A 23158-nucleotide genomic window follows, 5' to 3' on the forward strand; every position below is an offset into this window, starting at 1 on the left:
AGCTGTTACTGGGTTACTAGGGGTCAATGCCCTATAGTGGGCTAATATAACCTTGTTAGGATCCAGTCTCGGGTGTTGTGTAATAATGCATAGCACAACCATCAGTGATAAATACCAGCTTCTATGGGATATTGATGCCCAGCCTCAGTAGACATTTTGTATTGTGTATATAATTAATAAATCCACTAATAGGTAGCTAGGTAAGGTGTATAGTGTCTAGCACCATATAGATACCTTATATCTGAGGCAAATCACTGTAGCTAATGATATCCTATATATAAACTGTCGCATAGATCACTCCAAATTATCAACGTTGTAATCACATTGTCTAGTGAAATCCTATTGATACATATAAATAGATGTTAATCAGTGTAACATAATAGCCACTTGTAGCGGATGTAAATGTTATTTGACCAAAGGAAATCTCTCTGTTAGTGGTGGTGTAAAACACCTCCTCTTATTGCTCGGCTTGCCTGGAGGATATAGTGCCCGGTCTTATCTATAGCAAGGAAGCGCTAGCAAGTCAGTTTGCATGTATGAGCATACTTGAAAGAACCCTGTGCAGATTGATGTGAGTCAGTGTAACCTAATAGCCACTTGTATCAATATTATAGGTTTAGACCACAGAATAACTCTCTGCTTATGGTGTTATAAAACACCCCTTCTTGTTGCTCTGCTTGAGTGGAGACTACAGTATAGTGCCGGGTCTTTAGCCGTAGCAGGGAAGTGCTAGCGAGTCAGTTCGCATGTATGTGCTTTCTTGGAAAGAGCCCTGTGCGTGCACCTGAATGTGCTTGTGTCACCACCCTTTTTCAAGGGGTAATGGGGGGGTCCCAGTCCTTGCCCGGGAGCTTATAAAGCCGTGTCAGGTAAGTGTTGTGTACTAAGTTAAGCCATATGTGCCAGTTCTTACCTATGAACTTGTTCTATTTATATTACAGATACTGATCACGCTAAAGTTTTGCATATTTAAGCGAAAGGACACCTCTCCCTGCTTATCTGGGACTGGTACTCACAGTTAGTATGTTATACTTACTCTTATTAAGCTTGTATTTTGGTTGTCATATTTTTAGCAAACATAATGGGAGGTATATTAGTGAATCTCACAAAATAGTAATTAATTATGAATCCACTTGGGTCTTTTGTAAAGTCTTATGATTATGGATCTTTGTTTAATCATCAAATAGTTGTTTTTTAATGTAATTTTGCCACTTACCAAACGACTGAAGTAGTCAATAAAATATTACATTTAGTGTGTAGGATTTCTTGAAGATAATATTGTAGTCCTTTTTCGTTTGTTTACAATTGATTATCTATATGGTGGTAAATCTATTAGATGGTTTAGATCTCTTATTCTATTCAAACCATAGACTTGGTTTAGATGGGACCTTTTTTAGAGTCTATTAAAATGCTTCCATGAAATGTCCATATTAAATAAAGGGAGAGAACACAAATCCTTCGTACAATCCCTTTGGTGACAAGGTACCTAGCATATATATCCACCGTGACTCTTTCTTGAGGAGCTCTTTGTCCCAATCCCCTCTGCGGCTGCCAAGGGAGAATTGGTCAATTCCTATAAACTATCGCCACTATGGTGTTCATTCACATGTTTTGCAATGGGTGTGTCAAGATGGTTCCTTACCGACCCTATATGTTCTAATACCTGCTGTTTGACTTGTTTGCATGTCTTTCCCACATACTTTTTTCCACATTGGCAGATAGCCATGTAGATTACCCCTGTAGATGGACAATTGATACATTTCCCGGTTACAAAATTCTTTGTCATTCCAATTATTGAATTGTTTAGTCACGTTAACATATTGGTACACTTTGCAGCGCTGACATCTAGAGCATCCTGGAGGCTTTATTGGTAACCATGATTGTGCTGGTACTTGGTTAAAGTGGCTATGTACTGTACAAGTCTATCACGTAAGTTCCTACTTCGTCTACTTGTGATCGATGGATATGGTTGTAGTACTTCGTTTAGATCTTCATCTTCTTGCACTCACCACAGCAGGATCACTCACATCAAAGACTTTCGAATACTATTGGACTCCTCTTTGCTATACACATCTGGATCAGTGGTATAGGTCAAATGCTTTTTATACAACTTACTTATACCAGTACCTATAATAGGCTATTGATCTCCAATTTTATGCCAACTGCCTAATACTCAGTATCTGGATTCAGTGTTTAAATATATCTCATTTACAGATTACTAGAAATTCATACGATTTTATATTGGCTTTACATATCTAGATGTTTATCTATGGTGTTATTACACTTTACCCCAATACCTACTAATAGGGTACCCTATTTTTATCTATTGGTCATTTATTTAAACCAACAATCCTCTAATAACTTTAAGATCCTAACACCCACACGGGTGTTGAAGGATATAGTTCTGCGTCATTGTTTCACACTGTATATATTTTAATGATTATGTTAATAAAGATGTTTTAATAATGTCACATTACATCCACTAAGGGGAGTGAGTGCCCACAACTGTGTTTACTTGCCTTTATACATTATATTATCCTGTAAAAGTGTCACAGCTTGTATCCACGGCAGTGCATTTTGTCTGTGTATTGCATGAGTGGCCGACTCCAGTCCTCAAGGGCCACCGTCAGGTTTGAAGGATATCCCTGCTTCAGCATAGGTGGGTCATTCAACAACTGAGCCACCTCTGCTGAAGCAGGGTTTTTCTTCAATCAAACCTGACCTGTAGTTGGCCACTCCTGGTGTATTGCACGGTATATTATTGTGGCAGCCAAAATGAATTGCACAAGGTGGGTAATTTTCTTCACTTTAAGAACACTGAATCCGGAATGAAGGTTGGTTATAAATAACAAGACGACAATATCATTACTCATGGGAAATTGTGAAACAGGGCTTTTAGAGCAATTAATTACACATTGTACATTTTCTTTAGTAACGCATGGAAAGTTTAGGTTAGCAATCAATAATACCCATCCTTTGAAGTCTAACAAAGCACAAGGTATTCTTTCCCAAAGTATGTTTTAAAAATAAAAAAAAACACCAAGATAAATGTATGTCCCTTAGAAGCCAAAGCCTTGGGAAAGGTATACAGGGAGGTGGGCCTGAGTTTGACATTCCACCACAGGAAATACTCTAACAGCTGTGGTATGGAATGCATGGAAAGCTCCCCAGTGCACCATGTTATCCTTAGTTGGTTTCCCCATTGTGCTTTATTAAGAGCCCTCTTTTTTTAATTTTTATACTGAATGATTTTTGTCACTCGAAAAGCAGTCTGGCTGATTCCTATTTAAAATGTATACTAATTGAAATAGAACTCAAACAATTGCATACAATGTGGTCTTTTCTAGATACTTTAAACTCCTAAAGCAGTGTTTCTGAAGCCGGGTGCCGGGAAACCCTGGGGTGCCACAACCCTGTGCCACGTTCCCAAGGGGAAAACTCTGCTGGATGCTCAGTGGGCACTTCTCGTGCTGCCTGGAGACGTAGAGGCTGTGATCCACCTCTCCTGTCAGCACGGCACAAAGGAGAGACTTCATCTTCAGACAGTGCTGGATGTGCTCGCTGAGTAGCTGACATGTTTGAGGCGTGAGGGAAGGAGTGAGGGCTTTGTGTGGAGGTGAGTTTGATGGCTGTAGTGTTTAGGATGAAAGAGGGCGACTGTGCTGTTTAAGAAGGGGGGGATAAATGGGGAGTGTGTTGAGTAAAAGGCTGAATGGGGATTGTGAAAATGTGGATAAGTGTTGCGAGGAGGGGGTGAGTGCGGTCTGAAGAGCAGAGGTGCCCTGAGGTTCAAAAAAATGAATTATCGAGAACCAGTTCCAATACTGTCCTTGCAGTAAGTTTTTGTAGTTTTTTTTTCTGACGTAAGCAGAGCATTTTACAATGTTGTCCATATTAACCATCACCTGAGTGTTGGCCCGTGTGAGTACCCCAGTGCATATGGTTTGGCATTGGTTATTTAAGTATGTATCCATGTAGACAGGGCTGAACCGTTTTTTGAACAACTGCTGATGGGATCTTGTAAACCTGCATGACCCTTGCTACCAGAATTGACCCGACGTGCCCCTAGAATGTCAGGCTTGTCATCTATATTAGCATTAAAAAAGTATTTATGTGCTTTAAGGATTGTTTTATGTAAATGTCTGCTTGCTTTGTAACTGGATCTGTCTTCCATTCACAGCAAAGGCAAGTACCTTGTAACCTTTCCCTACCCATATATGAATGGACGCCTTCACCTGGGACATACTTTCTCACTGTCTAAGTGTGAGGTAAGGATTCCACCAATTTCTGTTCCGTTTTTTTGCCTATTTTATCATATTTATGTCTTTTATTTATAGCTAGTATTTTTTTCTACTTTTAATAGGAAATAAATATCTGCATTTTTTAATATGCAGTCCTACTTAAGAGCAAAATGAATTAATACAGTGATAAGTTTAGGAAGTTCAAACTAGTGATTTGATTTTTAAAAAAAATTAAGTAAATGTAAGTCTGAAATGTGTGTTTTTAGTTCAAATGGTGACTAAGAATGAAGGGGAGGGGTAATGTGTGCAATAGTTCTTGTTCCACACAAGTGTAGGAAACATTTGTTGTTCCCAAGGAAGAAAGACATCACTGTGCTTTTTATTTAACTTTTAATTACTTCAAAAAAAGGATTTTCTTAAATGTTTCTTTAATATGTGTTACAATTTAAATGAGCTACATTTTTTAAAGAAGTTAAACACCCGTATTTAACCCCGAATGTCTGACATAGATAGACCAATCCTCTGGGGAAGGAGAGGTGATCCACAAGGTTTGGGTGGTGAAGGCGAGTTGCTTTGGTCTTATTTACATTGGGTAATCCCATGCATGGGCAGGCAACTGGGAAAGGACGAAATGATAATTGAGGTACAAGGCAGATATAAGGGAGGTAAAACCCATCCCATACGTCAGATTTACAATGTTTAGAAATAGGATAATTGTTTTTTGTTTTTTTTAAACGTACACTTTGCTGGTCACCTCGTTTTAATACTTTATACACGTCATGGCTGGTGCTATGTGATGAGGCATGATATCATGACTTGCTGGTCTTATTATTTCCTTCTTTCTAGTTTGCAGTTGGCTTTCAGCGATTGAAAGGAAAGACATGCTTGTTCCCCTTTGGTCTGCATTGCACTGGCATGCCCATCAAGGTAAGCTTACAGACCTCATACAAGCAGGGACCTTTTAGAGACTTGAATGACGGATGAATTTACAGTTAATGTGATGCCTCTTTTCAGCCAATTAAAATTGTAGCTAATTTAGTGAGCTTATTGACAAATAATAATTGAAAGCCAGTGTGCAATCTACTTATCTGTATTTAGGTAAGTTGCTTAGTAGGCAACAATATGGCTGTTTTAACTGGAATGAAATCCATGTGAAAAGTAATTTGGAGCATTGCTCCCTGTGATGTGAAGTGAGACCTTTTGTATTGTTTGGGTCACGGTGAGCCGTAAGGTGTCTCCAATATTAGGTTTACAATACATGCTGACTGTTTCTCTCAAAAACTAGATCCAACTTTTGTGGGTCATACAATGCTTTACTCTGTAGATAATTAGCATAAGCTAGATTTGGGGCCTATACTTCGCTGTAATGCAAAGTGAGGCTTACTGTAAAATAGTTAAATCTCTCCTGCACTCATCCTTCCATGTCCGTAAAAAGGAGCCAAATTCACAGGCGTAATTATAGACTCCGCTTTCCTTTTTAAATCTATGGCTTTGATCAGGCTTGTGCAGATAAATTGAAGAGGGAGATGGAGTTGTACGGCTGCCCGCCTCAGTTTCCTGAGGAGGAAGAGGAAGATGAAGAAACCCCAGCAAAGGAGGACGATGAGGTGATCATCAAAGACAAAGCCAAGGGAAAAAAGGTAAACGCAAGTTTCTGAATACAAAGTGGGCCAACATTGACCTTGCATGTCTGTAGCCTGTTGTGAGAAATATGGACATCTGCACATTTAGCTTTCTTGTGACAGCCTTGGGACTTGTAACAGGCCATGGGACAGTGCTGAAGATTTACTTGCACATTTGCCACTAGTTGTAGTTTCTTATGCTTTTTCAAACCCCCTGTAGCGTCTGTATTCTATTGTTTTCTTCCTGTCTCGTATTCAAGCATCATCCACACTTATCCCGTTCCAGTTACAGTGAACACCTACATGTGCAAAGAGCACGAGTGACTATCGTTCTAATTTACTGAAATAATTTTACCATTGGGAAGTAAAGTACAATATCCCCTATGTGTGCAGCTTTCTGCCTGTGATTTTCATGCCTGTCTGTCTGTCTGCACCTCATTTAACATCAATTTATACCAGCCATGATGCCATCGTACACCTTTGGGAAATACAATCTGTATATAGTTATGTTTCTGTTGTGACAATACTGGAATATGTTCTCTGTGTGGGTAGTCTCCTCTCATTTAAACATAAGCAACTCTCGATATCAACCTGATAGTTTAGGGAGCTGAATATTCTTTCCCTGTGCTTTTTGGTTTCCGTGTGACAGAGTAAAGCAGTTGCCAAAGCTGGTTCATCGAAATACCAGTGGGGAATCATGAAGTCTCTCGGCCTTTCAGATGAGGAGATAATAAACTTTTCCGAGGCAGAACATTGGCTCGATTATTTCCCTCCTCTTGCTATTGAAGATCTGAAGAATATGGGGTTAAAGGTAAAATGTATACTATTTATATGGTATATACTACAGTATGAATAGGCTGCATTTAATTCCTCAGGTGCCTTGTAAAACAATACATACTGGCGTTTCCAGCACAAAAGGGCAAGGAAGAAAAAAAAAAAAAAAAAAGATTTTCATTTGTACAGCAAGTGCTAAAATCTACCCTGCTTCTGAATAGAAAAGATGCATTTAAGCGTACAGTATTAGCAAGGCCTTTTTTTTTTTTTAAATCTCTATGGATGTATTAATACAGTATTACTTATTGTATCAACATGATGGGTCTTTGTTTTTTAAATTAACAAAAAGCATTAATCACAGTTCATGGGGATCTCGAACACAAACCAAGAACATGGGTCCTTTATTGGTTTACTGAAGCCAGCAGTCTCCTTGGGTGGCACCTCCCCTCTCTGTATGGTGATGTTTTGAAACCGGTCATCTCATAGAAAAGAATAGATGCAGCCCTACACACAGACCCCTGCTTTAGATCAATGGAAGTATTTAAAAGAGGGCTTTATCCCTCTGCCAAGGTGGCTGCTGATCAGCTCCTGGTTGGCTTGAATTTGGTTTTTGGTCTATGGCCTCTTTAACTCCACTGCTTGAGGCCGCATTATAAAGTAACACACTGCAGGAACCTGTTGGAGTGAAGGGGACAATCTACTGAAATACTGGCATGTTGCCCTGAACTCGGGGGCTTCTGGTAGTGAGACTATGGTACGAAGGACAAACCCCCAGTTCAAATAATAAGGGTTCCTTAAATTCATTATCATTGAGGGCTTCTTTTGCTCTTTAATAGCTCTGAAATTCCACCAATTCTTGTGTTCTTTTAAGGCAGTAACATCGTATCCATGTAAATGTTGATTTTTCTAACTCTTCACACCTTCATTCTAGGTGGACTGGCGCCGTTCCTTTATTACCACTGATGTCAACCCTTTTTATGACTCCTTCGTAAGGTGGCAGTTCTTAAACTTGAAGGAAAGAAACAAAATAAAATTTGGCAAACGGTGAGCATCGAGTAGAGGACTATTTAAACAATGTATGCTCCGCGCAGCTAGAGACTAAAATGATAATGTTTTGCAATCTTCACATCCTCATTATGCCCCCTGCTTTGTGTGAGTATAAATGGACACAAGTTTGCATCCCTTTGTATTGATATAACCGACAGTATGTCACTGTGTGTTTGTAGAGGGGTATAATATCACATTACCATTCCAGTTGGTTATAGTTCTTGCAGCATACATTGCAATGATTTCCAACTTATTGTAAGCGGTAAATAAAACCTATGTGGCATTGTTCACCCAGGTAACACAATATACCCCAGAATATTGCAGAGTTTCAATAACTTCAGTGGCAACGTTGTTGCAGACTATTACAACCTATCCAACCATATCACCCCAGAGGAAACAATGAAGCCTGCTACATCTGTTATTGAGACAGCACCAGGTCTTTCTTTAGGTTCCTTTGTGGTAGTGGAACTTCTGGGTTCTTCAATGCAATTATATATTTTGCAAATATGCGCTGTGTGATTAGCTTCCTATAATGTATTTTTTTCCTAGGTACACCATTTATTCACCAAGAGATGGCCAGCCCTGCATGGATCACGACCGACAAACTGGAGAAGTGCGTTTTTTTCAATGTTATTTTCAGGGTTGGTTATATGTTGGGACACTTAATTTTTGCTATACCAGTTCACCCACCACTGCAAACTTCTAGGAGTAAAATCTATGGCCTCTATTCAATATGCGGGGAAGATGTCTTTACTGTGCTGATAAACACTGCATTTGGATGAATGTCACTAAAATCTTTTACTGCACAGAGGAACACTGCTTCACAGAATATTGAACAGGGGCCTTTGAGTTCCAATGAGACTAAACTTCTGATTTGCATACAATCAGTTTTCTGCTTAAGAAAAAAGAAAACTAAAGCAATTGCATTAACCCCTTAGGTTTGCTATCTGTGGGAGGGTTTCACTCGCAAGGAATATTGGTTTTATTTCCCTGCTGACTGGGAGTAAATGCATAGATAAATTACAAATAAACCCCAGTCTTGCTGCTCTGTAAACGTTGCAGACTTTAAAATGGAATATGGAGCACAAAAAAATAAGGATGTTTTGTGGGTCATATTCCTGTTTTTACGTTTGGAAACATAAAATTGTCTCTTACATAATTTTACAAACATGCTAAACCATACATACAGTATGATTTGTGATTATTTGTAAATTTTGAGGCAAATGTATGAATTGCATACCAATAACTTAGTATTTCCAAACGTTGGTTGTGTTGAAAATATAGCCACATCTTAACTTGATGCACTTTGTTTCGTATCATTCTATTTCTTTCAAAATTGACGTGATGTGTCTGTTGTTTTATGTAGGGTGTCGGACCTCAAGAATATACCCTGATAAAAATGAAAGTTCTTGATCCTTATCCAGCAAAACTAAGGTATGACCGATACAACTAATGGTTAACGGATCTTATTGGGAGTATAGAAACCGGGGAAAATGCAGATAGCTGTTACCGTCTTTTTAATGAACAGTCTCTTGCTTTAGAAAGTGATCAGAAATGTGTCCCACCTGCTGAAGCAACAATATTATAAAGTGTATTTGTATGCTTTTTAGATATTAATGAATGTATAAACTTCAGGTATTTAAAACAATCTACAGTACCTTTTTTTTTTTTTTTTTTTTTTTATTTTTTTTTTTTTTTTTTTTTTTAAGCTTCATTAACTTTTTCATCTATTCTTACTATGCTAAAAAGAATTTTTGCTCATTACCATAAATCACCTTCATTATCAACATCCATCCATGTATACTGCAAAATACATTTTTTTTTTTGCTAGATGTATCCAACATGACCTGGTAAAAACATGCTATTACAATTCTCAGCTGTAGGAAAATGCAATTTCAAATAATATAATGGAGATCTTTGATATAAAAGGTCTTTAAGTGGCCTGGAAAAATCGCTGGAGATTGTTAAGTTTTACAAAGTTTATTTTATGTACAGCTGCACACAAGGACATTGGGCAGCAAATACAAGTAATAAATTGTTTGTGAATGTTTTGAATTATATGCTCATTAAGAACATTATCGTACTAGATCTTGAAATTACAATGATGAGTGGTCTTTTCATGATGCTTATCTCATTTTTCTTTGCAGTGGTCTTAAGGGCAGGAACATTTTCCTGGTGGCCGCCACTCTGCGCCCGGAGACTATGTTTGGACAGACCAACTGCTGGTTGCGACCAGACATGCCTTACATTGCATTTGAGACGACGAATGGGGATATTTTCATCTGCACCCAAAGGGCAGCCAGGAACATGTCATACCAGGGCTTCACCAACGACAATGGAGTTGTACCTGTGGTCAAGGAGCTAATGGGAGAGGTTAGCAGATTGGATACCGTTGTTGTTGTCATTTTTCCACATGCTACGACCGCCTGCCATATGGGAAACTTTGATTGCAAATATCTCTGTAGACTCTGACTTGTATGTTAAAACATGTGAAGAGTTCCACTGTAATGTAATCAGGGCACAGAATTTGCAGCACTGTAATGCAGTGGCAGTAATCTGGCAGTGCCTTGCATTATATGACCAAAACATTTTTAAACATTTAGATTGAACATTTGTGGCTGCCAAGCCCCTTAATAATTGTGGCAGACGGTTTTGAACATATCGGTGCAGTTAATGGTATGTGTGCGAAAAAAATAAAAATAAATCAGGTCATACAATTTCTAGGAAAGTATGTAGTAAATTATTTTGCTCTTTTAATAATGTTATACAGTACATCCGTATTCTTTGCACTAGATTTGGGAGGGCTTGGGGTTACTTCTCTTTCCCGTGCACCTACCACATATTATTCTACTTATTTTGTGAGTGCTGCCTATCCTCCATACTTTCTATATTTCATATATCTGTTTCGCACTCTAGGACCTTCTGGGTGCTGCCTTGTCCGCCCCTTTAACCTCCTACAAAGTGATCTATGCCCTGCCGATGCTCACCATTAAAGAAGATAAAGGTAAGACTTCTCGCATGATGGTGCCTGCTTCTCAATGCAATGATCACATCCTCGTTTGTCTTTCCCCTTTTCTGTAATTGTCAATGCAAACTAACGGCCTGTTCTGCTTCTTCTTTTCAAGGCACTGGAGTGGTTACCAGCGTCCCCTCTGATGCTCCAGATGACATAGCCGCCTTGAGAGACTTGAAGAAGAAACCGGTTAGTTCGATAAACGTTTCTAAAGAGATTACCAGAGATGCTCTGGGAGTGGATGATCACCCGTGAGATATTGTGTAATGCACAGGAGATCTTACGTTGCAGTTCAACTTCATTTTACACTACATACCTTTTTTTTTTTATAGCCGTTAAACAAGGTTTTTTTTTTCCTACAGTGGTAATGTCCCCTTTTTATTGCTTTCCTGGCATATTGCAGAGGTTTCTGCTTGTAAGTGTGTGCTTTTGACCACCTAAAAGAAAAAAAAAATACGAATGGGACCACTATGATTTCCAGTGTGACACGGATTTGTCGGCATTTGGGAAACTATATTTTCTTTCTCCTGGAGAAAGGGGGGGGGAGGACTTTTAGGTGACTGGGAGAGGATTCATTGATGCATATCCTTAATAATTCTGCTGGCATCGTTGTCTTTTCCCACCAGGCACTGAGGATGAAGTATGGAATAAAGGATGACATGGTTTTGCCTTTTGAGCCTGTGAGTAAATGTTTTTGTTCTGTTATTTGTCTCGTGTTGCAGGTGTAGTAATATAAGGGAAAGTCAATGCATGCTGGTAATATTAGAATTGAAGTTGTACACCTACATTTAATAGCTGGTTCAGGTGTTGCTTAATCAAACCCAAACAAAGAAAACTTCAAGTATTTTTTAATTTGCTGCTAATGTAGCTTGGTTCCAGTGGAGTAAGGGGGTTTAAAAAGGGCCCTTAATCCAGAATTTCAGTTGGCCATGATTAGAAGACGGGAATAGCTGTTTTTGAGATGTATTTGTATTCCCTACCCTCGCTTTAGTAGTGAATATAGGAAGTACCTTGAAGTAATTTAAAAAAAATAAAATCCTTTTATACTTCTCCTTCTGTTCCTTTAGTGTATGTTGTAAGAGCTAGAATTGCATCCTGTCTTTTATTGCAGACCGTGAAAGGAAATCTAATTCTATTGATATTCATTGGGAATGTGCAAACCACGAGCCTTTGCAGTGTTCTCTGTTGACTGGGATTAATGGGGGATAGAAAATATGGGGGGGCTATAGAAAGTTAGAAATGGGAAAGAAACGAGAAAGCTGATATCCTTCGTGCGTGCAGCAGCTCGATGCTCAATAGCAGCGGTATGGAAGAATATGAAGGCACCATCGAGACAGACCGTAATTAAGAATGTATGAAGTTAAAATAATGGAACAACTCTCGGCTCAATTAAACCAAAAATTAGATGAATATCACAAGATTTGGTATGTCTAGTCCCCGCTCTAGACTGTAACTCCAGTAAGAAAATAAAGAAAATAGGAAGACAGACTCGCCTGCAGGCAGGGAGTTGGTCTCCTTGGTCCTAGCCCCAGATTGGTTGCTGCCTTCCTTCCTCCCCCCCATCCATTCCGCCTTCCTTCCTCCCCCCCATCCCTTCCTTCCTCCCCCCCATCCCTTCCTCCCCCCCCCCGCTCCCTTCCTCCCCCCGCTCTCCCATATTCTAAGCTCCCCCTCTTATCTATCCCTAATCTTTATCTTTCCTATTTCACAAAACAAGACTAACAAGGAAATGAAAAAAAAACCAAATGGACAAACATTACCCAGTCCAATACAGTATATAAGGTAGAGGAAAAGAGTAGATTGATATGAAAATTTGTCATTGAGAAGTGTATTGAAGAACATTAAGATATATGTAATGAACTTAGGCTATGATCTGAGTTGTAAGTTGTAACTCTACCTATGTAAAACAATAAAAACTTTGACATAAAAAAAAAGAAATGGGAAAGAAACAACACATGGTATATTGAGGTAATCAAAATATAGAAGTCGATAGGAACCCTTGCTTCAAAGGTTATAATTGTATCCTTGTAATCAATTAAAGCATCCCATGCAGCAACTTCAGTGAGTGTTAAGTAGTTAATCAGCATCCCATAGCAAGGGTTAAGGAACTAGTATTGAGGTAATCAAACCTACAGAAATAACTGGGATCTTTTGCAATACGGTGCTGATCTGGGTATTTCATTGTGTGTCTATGGCATAAGCATAGCGCTCCTCTTACCTCATTGCTGTTAATCTTGAGCATTTATAGCTTGTGATTCCTTTTTCAGGTACCAATCATTGACATTCCAGGCTATGGAAACCTCTCTGCCCCAATGGTCTGTGATGAGCTAAAAATCCAGAGCCAGAACGACCGTGAAAAATTAGCCGAAGCCAAGGAAAAAGTCTACCTTAAAGGATTCTACGAGGGTGTAAGTACCTGTGGGATGTAAGGTATTCACGGTCATCGTTAGGTTTTCACCCTAATGAATGACACTTGGAAAATCTTACACAGGTGATTCTGCTGTATGTTATCTTTTGATTGGGATCGGTGATTTGTGTGCATTTATTGGTGCTTTTTGGCTATTAGTTATGTTTTTTGCTATGTTTATATGCCTTAGACCAAGGGTGCGCAAACCTTTTGGCCCTGCGCCCCCCTGCCAGTTCAGCCCCAGTGCTCGCGCCCGCCCTACCTCGTATCCGGTGTCAAATGAAGCCGCAGGGTCATGTGATGTCATGTGACTCCACGGCGTAATTTGATGCTGCGTCGCCCAAAACAGTCAGAGCAGGTAAGTGAGTTACAGAGGCCTCGCGCGCTCGTCGGCATTTAATTTAAATGATTTGGGGACGAGTGCGGGACCACTGTAACCGCCGCATTCACCCCCCCCAAATAAATAAATTAATTCTCGCGCACCCCTGCCTTAGACTGTGAAAGTCATAATTACTTTTATTGTGTTGATAACACTATTGTATTGTATTGTATGTCTTTATTTATATAGCGCCATTAATGTTCATAGCGCTTCACAGTAGTAATACATGTGGTAATCAAACAAATAACAGATAATATAAATAACAGATCATGGGAATAAGTGCTTTAGACATAAACGTAACATTAAGGAAGAGGAGTCCCTGCCCCGAGGAGCTTACAGTCTAATTGGTAGGTAGGGAGAACGTACAGAGACAGTAGGAGGGAGTTCTGGTAAGTGCGTCTGCAGGGGGCCAAGCTTTATGTATCATGTGTTCAGAATATCCACTGTGCTATTCATATGCTTCTTTAAGCAAGTGTGTCTTAAGGTGGGTCTTAAAGGTGGATAGAGAAGGTGCTAGTCGGGTACTGAGGGGAAGGGCATTCCAGAGGTGTGGGGCAGTCATGAAAAAGGTTTAAGGCGGGAGAGGGCTTTCGATACAAAGGGGTAGAAAGAAGACATCCTTGAGCAGAACGCAAGAGTCGGGAGGGTGCATAACGAGAAATTAGGGATGAGATGTAAGGAGGGGCAGAAGAGTGTAAAGCTTTAAAAGTGAGGAGAAGAATGGAGTGTGAGATGCGGGATTTGATCGGAGGCCAGGAGAGGGATTTCGTGAGGGGAGATGCTGAGACAGATCTAGGAAAGAGTAGAGTGATTCTGGCAGCAGCATTTAGGATAGATTGTAGGGGAGACAGGTGAGAGGCAGGAAGGCCGGACAGCAGGAGGTTACCGTAATCAAGACGGGAGAGAATGAGGGCCTGAGTCAGAGTTTTAGCAGTCGAGCAACAGAGGAACGGGCGTATCTTTGTTATATTGCGGAGGAAAAAGCAACAAGTTTTAGAGATGTTTTGAATGTGAGGGGCGAATGTGAGAGAGGAGTCGAGCTTGGGCTACTGGGTGAATGATCGTAGTTCCAACAGTAATGTGGAAGGACGTAGTAGGGCCAGGTTTGAGAGGAAGTATGAGGAGCTCTGTTTTAGCTTTGTTGAGTTTAAGGCGGCGGAGGGCCATCCAGGATGATATAGCAGAGAGACATTCAGAAACTTTGGTTTGTACAGCAGGTGTAAGGTCGGGTGTTGAAAAGTATATTTGTGTGTCGACAGCATAGAGGTGATATTTAAACCCAAAAGATGTTATTAGGTCACCTACAGAGAGTGTGTACAGAGAAAAGAGAAGAGGTCCCAGGACAGAGCCCTGGGGTACCCCCACAGAGATATCAATAGAGGAGGAGAGACACTGAAAGTACGATGGGAGAGGTAGGATGAGATCCAGGATAGAGCTTTGTTCCGAATATGAAGGAGAAGAGGGTGGTCTTCGGTGTCAAATGCTGCAGAGAGGTCGAGTAATATGAGCAGAGTGTAATGACCTCTGTCTTTGGCAGCATGGAGGTCGTCAGTTATTTTAGTGAGGGCTGTTTCCGTGGAGTGAGCAGTGCGGAAGCCAGATTGTAGAGGGTCTAGGAGAGAATAGGTGTTGAGAAAATGGAGCAAGTGAGAGAATACAAGACGTTCAAGGAGTTTAGAGGCAAAAGGCAGGAGGGAGACAGGTCGATAGTTAGAAATACAGGTAGGGTCAAGCTTGCTGTTTTTGAGTAATGGCATGACGGTTGCATGTTTGAAGGAGGATGGAAAGGTTCCAGAGCAGAGGGAGGAGTTAAAAATGTGTGTGAGCGTAGGGATTATAGTAGGAGCTAGAGGTTTTAGGAGATGGGAGGGAATGGGGTCAAGAGGGCAAGTGGTAGAGGGAGAAGAGGCGATCAACAGCGACACATCCTCCTCTGAGACAGTGGAAAAAGAGTCAAGGAAGGCAGGAGGAGAGTTAGGAAGAGGTGTAGGATGGGAGGAAGAAACAGAGGGGATGTTCTGCCGTATGGATTCCACCTTTTCCTTAAAATAGTCAGCAAAGTCCTGAGCGGAGATGGAGGAAGGAGAGGCAGCTGAGGGTGGTTTGAGTAGAGTATCAAAGACAGAGAACAGTCGGCGTGGGTTAGACTTGTGCATGTTGATTAGTGCAGAAAAGTAGGCTTGTTTAGCTTGAGAGGGCAGAGTTGAAACAGGATAGCATAAATTTGTAGTGAAGGAAGTCTGCGAGAGTGTGAGACTTCCTCCAGGAACGAGTGTAGGAACGCAGCATGCGTGTGTGGGAATTTAGCCAGGGTCTAGGGTTAGAAGGGCGAGTGCGGCAGAGAGAAAGCGGGGCATGTAGATCAAGAGACGAGGATCAAGAGATCATGAGACGAGGACAAGAAAGAGTTGTAGTTCCTGAACAGGTTGTCGGGGTCTGTAGCAGAGCTGAGAGAGGAGAGGGAGGAGCGTAAAGTGGACTCAAAGTCAGGTAAGTGAATAGAGCGCAGGTTTCTGCAGAACCGGGGGGTAGATGGAGGTGGAGAAGGGGAGAAGCGAGATAGAGAGAATGAGATGATGGTCAGAGAGAGGAAAAGGGGTAATGGAGAAATCGGAGAGAGAGAAGTTCTTAGTGAAAACCAGGTCTAAGTAGTGGCCATCCTTGTGGGTGCTGGCTGCAGTCCACTGTTGAAGGCCAAAAGAAGAGGTTAGAGAAAGAAAGCGGGAAGCCCAAGAGGGAGAGAGGGGTCATCAATGTGGCAATTGAAGTCCCCAAGGAGAAGAACAGGGGAGTCTGAGGAGAGGAAGAAAGAGAGCCTGGATTCAATGTGAGAGAGAAAGGCAGAGGGGGGATGAGTAGAGGTAGGTGGGCGATAGATGACCGCCACATGGACAGGGAGAGGAGAGAAAATCTGGACAGTGTGAGCCTCAAAGGAGGGAAAAGCAAGAGAGGGAGGAATAGGAAGGGTTCTTCGACAGAGAGAGGAGAGCAGGAGCCCCACGCCTCCACCCCTGCCATCAGTGCACGGAGTGTGGGAGAAGGAAAGGCCACCATAGGAGAGGGCAGCTTCCAGAGCAGAGTCAGACTGAGTGAGCTAGGTCTCAGTTATAGCAAAGAGAAGCAGGGAGTGAGAGAGAAATAAGTCATGCACAGAGAGGAACTTGTTAGAAAGGGAGCGAGCATTCCAAAGGGCACAGGAGAAAGGAAGAGAGGGAGGGTGGCAGGGGAGGTTGGAGGGGTTGACACCAGAAGGAGTAGAGGTTGCAATTGGCAGGCGAGGACGAGCGCATGTAACACTATAATTTAGCTATAGATCTTTGGAACGTAGGGCCTTCCTTGTGAGTGTTAATGTGTTTCATGTTGTGAGGTGTAATGTACTGTATGGACAAGCATACAGGACATGTGCTTGTATGGTGTTTGAGACACCAGTGTGTGCACTCTTAGCGCAGTGTTTCAGAGGTTCATACTTATCTCTTGATTTTTACAAGACCAGAACCAATCTTAGTCTCTGCTGGCTTAGTTATGCATGTTTGTTATGATTTCATTGATTTTACATTTAACTTTGGATTTCCATTTTGTCATCTGTTCGGGAAAATTAATTTCAAGACTTTAATATTTCGTAAAAAAATGTCAAAATGCATGAATTAAGGTCAGATGTAAAACTACTTTTGCTTGTCTTCACAGATCATGTTAGTGCCTGGATACGAAGGCCAGAAAGTCCAGGATGTTAAAAAACCCATACAGAAGAAAATGGTTGATAGGGTATGTTTGTCCTTGTAGTCCTGAAGCCAGTTACTGTATGTGCTGCCATGTTACCCGTACACTTTGGGCACTTTAATATCTATAGCTAATTTTTTCGAAGGTTAAATACAATTTCCCCTTTGCTTCAGCCGAAGTCTACGCTTATAGTGCTGGCGACGGTCGCTGGAAAATCAAATAGAGATGACTTCCAGCAATCGCGACCAATCCGTCGCGTTGCGCTTACTATAAGCGCACGCGACGGCAATGCATTTGTTTTGCCGTGACGTCGCCGTCTCCGGCACTATAAGCGCAGCCTTAGTCTCTAACCGATACTACAAATGAGTGTAAATGCGGTTGTTGGCACCTGTAAAGTTTTACAATAAAAGCAATGTATAATTAAACGTCAATGTATGCTAACTATTCATTCAGTTTCTGCATTTGTTTAACGGCCTTTAGACATCTCGGGCACTGGTATCTTGACATTGATTTGCATAGCAACTGATCCTTCAATTTGGACCAGTCATACTGACTGGTTCGTTGGTGGTTTTGCTGCTTGTTAGGTTGAAGAAAAGAAACATTGGACATTTACTGCTGTTTGTCCAGTCAAAATTAGCCAGTGCATGAGGCTCCTGGGAAAAACAAACATGACATTTGCGTGTCTTGCGTATTGTCCAAGCCATAATAGTTTGAACTCTATTGCCTTTTGAAGGAGATGTCAACAATGTATTCTGCGTTATTTTGTGAGCTTTGACCTATCTCCCTGCTGCCCATGTTGTATTGTATTGTATTGTATGTCTTTATTTATATAGCGCCATTAATGTACATAGCGCTTCACAGTAGTAATACATGTGGTAATCGAATAAATAACAGATAATATAAATAACAGATCATGGGAATAAGTGATTTAGACAAACATAACATTAAAGAAGAGGAGTCCCTGCCCCGAGGAGCTTACAATCTAATTGGTAGGTAGGGAGAACGTACAGAGACAGTAGGAGGGAGTTCTGGTAAGTGCGTCTGCAGGGGGCCAAGCTTTATGTATCATGTGTTCAGAATGTTCTCAGTGCTATTCATATGCTTCTTTAAGCAAGTGGTAACAGCCACATGCTTTACAGATTAACTGAAGTAGGGCAAATAACACATCTCAATACCTCACCTCCCATATTCTCCTATTTTTTAATGTCTTATGCGCAGAAACCTCTTTGTTCTATTTAGTGTGCGTGCCTGTGTTAGCCATTGTGTTAACCATTGTTTGCATGTTATTTTCTGTGTAGCTGCTTTCTCCCCAATTGCAATAATGCCTTCATTAATAAAGGAGAGTAGCTTAATGTTTCAAGACCCGTAGATCCTTTTAGTTTTTTTGTATCTTGTAAACGTACACATCTGTGCAGAACACCGTCAAATAGCATGTCTGACATGCAATGTCTTTCCATACTGTTTCCAGGGAGAAGCTGTGATTTACATGGAGCCTGAAAAGCAAGTTATTTCGCGTTCTGCTGATGAGTGTGTGGTGGCACATTGTGATCAGTGGTGAGTTTATCAGAGTCAATTCATGATTATGGGCAAACCAGGAGGGCCAAGTGTTCCTCATCTGCCATCTTTTATTTCTACATGTTTCTGTTTGATGTGGATCAATTGTTGAACCAAAACAGCATTGGAAAACGTTTTTCTCCCCAATATTAATATTGGGATATACATATTTTTGTTAAGCTTCAGTCATGTTTACTATTCAACTTGTAGATGAGTTGCTCAGAATGTGTTGATTGATGTAGATTGGAAAAGAAAGGCATTCACCAAAAGCCCCGACAAAGATGGTGTGAACAGATATGGCAATAGCATGGCTTAGAATTCCCCCTATGGATAGTATGACTGAGGAGAACCCAGTATGATATGTAGTTAATGTAGGGCAGGATTGCTACTTTAAATGGCCATTCCTACAGTATATACTGTATCTCTAAGTTAGATAGTGTAAGCTTGGCATTTGCTTAAAACTAGACAGCAAGGTGTTTTCTGTTGATCTATTTACCATGGCATATTAATATTGTTTAATGTTTAACTTCACTGCTATCATTAGGTACTTGGACTATGGTGAGGTCAACTGGAAGAAGCAGACTATAGAATGCTTGAAGAACCTGGAAACGTGAGTTAATCGGTGTTTGCTCGGTACACACTAGTAGATCGCTTTATGGTCAGACAATAACTGGATTATTTCCCCAAAGATTCTGTGAAGAGACCCGGAGAAATTTTGAAGCAAGTCTTGGGTGGCTACAAGAACATGCCTGCTCAAGGACGTATGGTTTGGGTATGTGACCTTGTCGCAGAACTCTAATTTGATTTCCCTCCTTATGGTCAGGACACAGGCTGCTTGCAAAACTATACCCATCAGACAGCCTCTTGGTGCTGAATGTAAACGTATACATTTTATAAACACCGTGTTAATGGGCATGCTCAAGGTTTCATAGTTATAATTAATATACTGTATACATTGTTACGTCTGCTATTAACTTTAATAGTCACTGGCAATTTTTTTTCAGGTACTCGTTTGCCTTGGGATGAACAGTGGCTAATTGAGTCTCTCTCTGATTCCACCATATACATGGCTTATTATTGTGTTTCCCACCTGCTCCAAGGGGGAGACCTAAGTGGTCAAGGGAGATCTCCATTGGGTATAAGGTAAGCTTGCTTTGGTTATTCTCTGTTATGAAGAGGACACTTCAGACACTTTCCCTATTTTCTTGTTGGTGGTCTTTATATGTTCACAGAGAATAAGCCACAATGAGGATACTGAATTTCTCTAGTAAAGTGCTGTCAGTATGTTTGTGTTAATTGCATCAAGCTGATTGGGTTAAATCAATGCTCCTTTCATACTCAGGCCAGAGCAAATGACCAAAGAGGTCTGGGATTACATATTCTTCAAGAACGCACCATTGCCCAAGACTCCCATCAGCAAGGAAACGCTGGATAAACTAAAGCAAGAGTTTGAATTCTGGTACCCTGTTGACCTGCGAGTATCTGGCAAAGATCTTGTGCCAAATCACTTGTCCTACTACCTCTACAACCATGTAGCCATGTGGCCTGAAGACAGGTGAGTACTGCTAAAGGCAACTGTCTCCTATAGCAACAAACAGATACTAACCATGCAGGATAAGTGCAGGGCTTCTGCATTGGGTTTAGCTACATAAACTATATCAATGTTTTTGTGTCCCCTTGCACACCTTTTCTCTGGGACATTCATTACATGAGGGAAGTGTTAGGAAAAGAAGTGTTAGGAAAAGAAGTGTTTTGAAGCAAGAAAATAGAATTTAAGGCCTTATTCAAGAAACTTTGATTGCGTAACTTCAGTGCTCCATGCATAAGCCCTTCCAGAATGCTATGTAATTTGGAGATGGTGACTTTGGAATCGTGGCACTATCTTTGTGGAAGGAACCCGTTAGCACTGCACTTTTTAATGAAAATGTTCTGTTTTTTTTTTCTATTCAATGTAGTGGCAAATGGCCAGTAGCTGTGAGGGCAAATGGACATCTGCTGCTGAATTCGGAGAAGGTACTGTACATCTCTTGTGTCCTCCTGTTGTACTTGGGTCATTTACTAAGCAGCCGTAGCTGTACTAATTCTGTTCATTAGTGTTTGTGTGTGTGTGTGTAGCACAACTGCAGCTGTCTGAGTAACATCACATTTAACACACAACACACAGGTTTCCTCAGCCCTCAAAACAAGAATAAACTCTCGGGTACAAATATACTCCAAGAGATAGGGCACCAAAAAGAGCAATGAACAAGAAAAATATTTAATTTACCAACACATAAGATTATAAATGATAATAGTGAAAAGTACAACACATCCAGCAAAATGTAGTCAAAACAAACACTTAATGATATAGGACAACCAAGCTGTACATTATAAGATACAAACCGTAAAGTACCTATCCACCACATGAATAGGTAGCAGAGGCAGGTGAGCATGAGAAAAGATGTAGTATTAGTATGAAAAAACGGCAACAAATCGGGGCTAAATGCTAGAACTGACAGGGAAGGAGAAGATAAACTAAAATCGGGCAAAAACAATAAAACTTGAAAGGCGGTCAACACTTTGGGATGACATACCCCTTAAAGGCCAGTTCCTATGTGACGTTACTGGACCGTGGTACTTCCCTTAGAATCTCTACAAATAGTATTTTAGAAAGAGGTCCTGTAGTGTCTCCCTCGGTCAGTCTCGGCCTTCTTATTTCACGCTCATCATATTTAATTTTCTTTCCTATTTTTGTTTCCTGGTGTTAGGATTCTAACAAGTTTTTTTGTTTTTGTAGCAAACAAGCTTTTTTGTAACTCGTTGTTCTATGTTCGATCTCTGAGCATCGGATTTAATTATAAACTTTAATTCTATATTTTCTGTCAGATGTCCAAGTCTACGGGCAACTTTCTCACCTTGAGTGAGGCAGTTGACAAGTTTTCAGCTGATGGTGAGTTTATCAATATCCTTCCCAATTTTTTTTATAGCATAATCAAATTGATGCTGAATGTTGCCTGTGTATAAGGTTGCATATTACTTTTTAATTTAGAAGATACAGAATTGAATTTGGCCTCTTGAGACAGAGCAGAATAATGAACACTTACACAGCATTTGAACATAAGAACTTTGTTTATTGAGTTTTGCCTAACCAGCATACATTTTGATCACGTCAGTTTGCAATTTGTTGTATGTCCAACTGACAGTGAAGGAGTTAATCCCCTTCATCCCTGTGACACTCCACCGATGGTATAAAGTGGACACTATCTGGGTGATAGAATTCAAAAGTTTAGTTACAGCCCAATAATCACCCTAGTATGTGTGCAATGGATTGTAAGGTTTTAAATATTTGACTTGGGAATAAATTGTAAGTTGTAGGTCAGCTCTGGTAATTTTAATGTACAGGCAAAAATAAGGCCTAGTTTTGCATTCTTGCTTTTGATGTAGAAAATGTGTTTCTCTGCCAACAGTAGTTCTTCGTATGTGTATTTGCATGTGTGATTCCTGCAAATCCCTCCTTAGGAAAACTAAGTATTTTTCAGCCCAGCAGTGCTGATTTTTCTTTAGCTAGGGATCTATAGTCGATAACATTGGCTGACTCGGGTGACCAAGATTAACGAACCACCAAAAGAAGTAACCTATGCCCATTTGTTGCGGCTTTAAAGCTTTACTGTTGCTACCACCATTCCCATACGAACATCCAGCAACGGATCTAAATTCATTAGCGGCAATCTTCTCCTTAATCAAACTAGACCATACTTTAATGTCAATTATAGGCTAAAGCGGTTACATTCCGGGCATTATTTTAATCCCTGCTCTCTGGTTGGTTAAAATTCCGGGCATTATCCAATCAGTAATGGCCTGGAATTGTTGGCACCCTGCCAAGTTTTTCAGTTCTCATTCACAAAGAGTGAGATCAGCTCTTGGACAAGGGAGGTGATTGGACAGGAGGTACCAGCAAGGCACTAACTCCTCCCCCACCGTGCTTGCAGAAAGCTCCGCACAGGAGAGTGAGGGGAAAGGTTTGTGTGTCTGCTGTGTGTGTGTAGAGGGGGGGCTGCAGTGTGTCTTTTCATTGTGTGTCTTCAGTGTGTGTTTTGTGGGTGGAGGAGGGATGCAGAGGTGTGTGTGTGTGTGTGTGTGGTGGAGGGTTGCAGTGTGGATTTTTTTTTGGGGGGGGGTGTAGAGGAGCATGTACTGCAGAGTGTGTGTATATAGAGAGGGGGCTGCATTGTGTGTTGTATATAGAGGGGGGCTTTATGTATGTGCAATTTCCTTTTAATAAACTTGCAGTAAAAGCAAAAGAATGTAGACAATCCTGCTAATAAAAATCAATATGACTACAAGTGTCTATCTTTTTTATGAAAATGAATAAATAAGCCTACATTTAGCCTATAATAGTAGTAATTCTCTCAGAACAGGGTATTA

General features: G+C 40.7%; 1 protein-coding gene across 1 annotated transcript in view; it reads left to right on the top strand.

Moving 5' to 3' along the window:
• LARS1 (leucyl-tRNA synthetase 1) overlaps positions 1 to 23158 on the top strand; it is a 41686-nt gene that overhangs the window by 4522 nt on the left and 14006 nt on the right. The window contains exons 3-22 of the mRNA XM_075601036.1: positions 4181 to 4268; positions 5088 to 5168; positions 5741 to 5881; positions 6513 to 6674; positions 7569 to 7681; positions 8234 to 8297; positions 9051 to 9118; positions 9832 to 10057; positions 10601 to 10688; positions 10810 to 10886; positions 11324 to 11377; positions 12965 to 13105; positions 17168 to 17245; positions 18669 to 18754; positions 19299 to 19364; positions 19444 to 19526; positions 19759 to 19897; positions 20097 to 20309; positions 20710 to 20767; positions 21620 to 21683. Of these exons, the coding sequence (XP_075457151.1) occupies positions 4181 to 4268; positions 5088 to 5168; positions 5741 to 5881; positions 6513 to 6674; positions 7569 to 7681; positions 8234 to 8297; positions 9051 to 9118; positions 9832 to 10057; positions 10601 to 10688; positions 10810 to 10886; positions 11324 to 11377; positions 12965 to 13105; positions 17168 to 17245; positions 18669 to 18754; positions 19299 to 19364; positions 19444 to 19526; positions 19759 to 19897; positions 20097 to 20309; positions 20710 to 20767; positions 21620 to 21683 (2090 nt within the window). The remainder of the gene's footprint in view (positions 1 to 4180; positions 4269 to 5087; positions 5169 to 5740; positions 5882 to 6512; positions 6675 to 7568; positions 7682 to 8233; positions 8298 to 9050; positions 9119 to 9831; positions 10058 to 10600; positions 10689 to 10809; positions 10887 to 11323; positions 11378 to 12964; positions 13106 to 17167; positions 17246 to 18668; positions 18755 to 19298; positions 19365 to 19443; positions 19527 to 19758; positions 19898 to 20096; positions 20310 to 20709; positions 20768 to 21619; positions 21684 to 23158) is intronic.

Source organism: Ascaphus truei, chromosome 5, assembly GCF_040206685.1.
Source record: "Ascaphus truei isolate aAscTru1 chromosome 5, aAscTru1.hap1, whole genome shotgun sequence".
Taxonomy (NCBI): domain Eukaryota; kingdom Metazoa; phylum Chordata; class Amphibia; order Anura; family Ascaphidae; genus Ascaphus; species Ascaphus truei.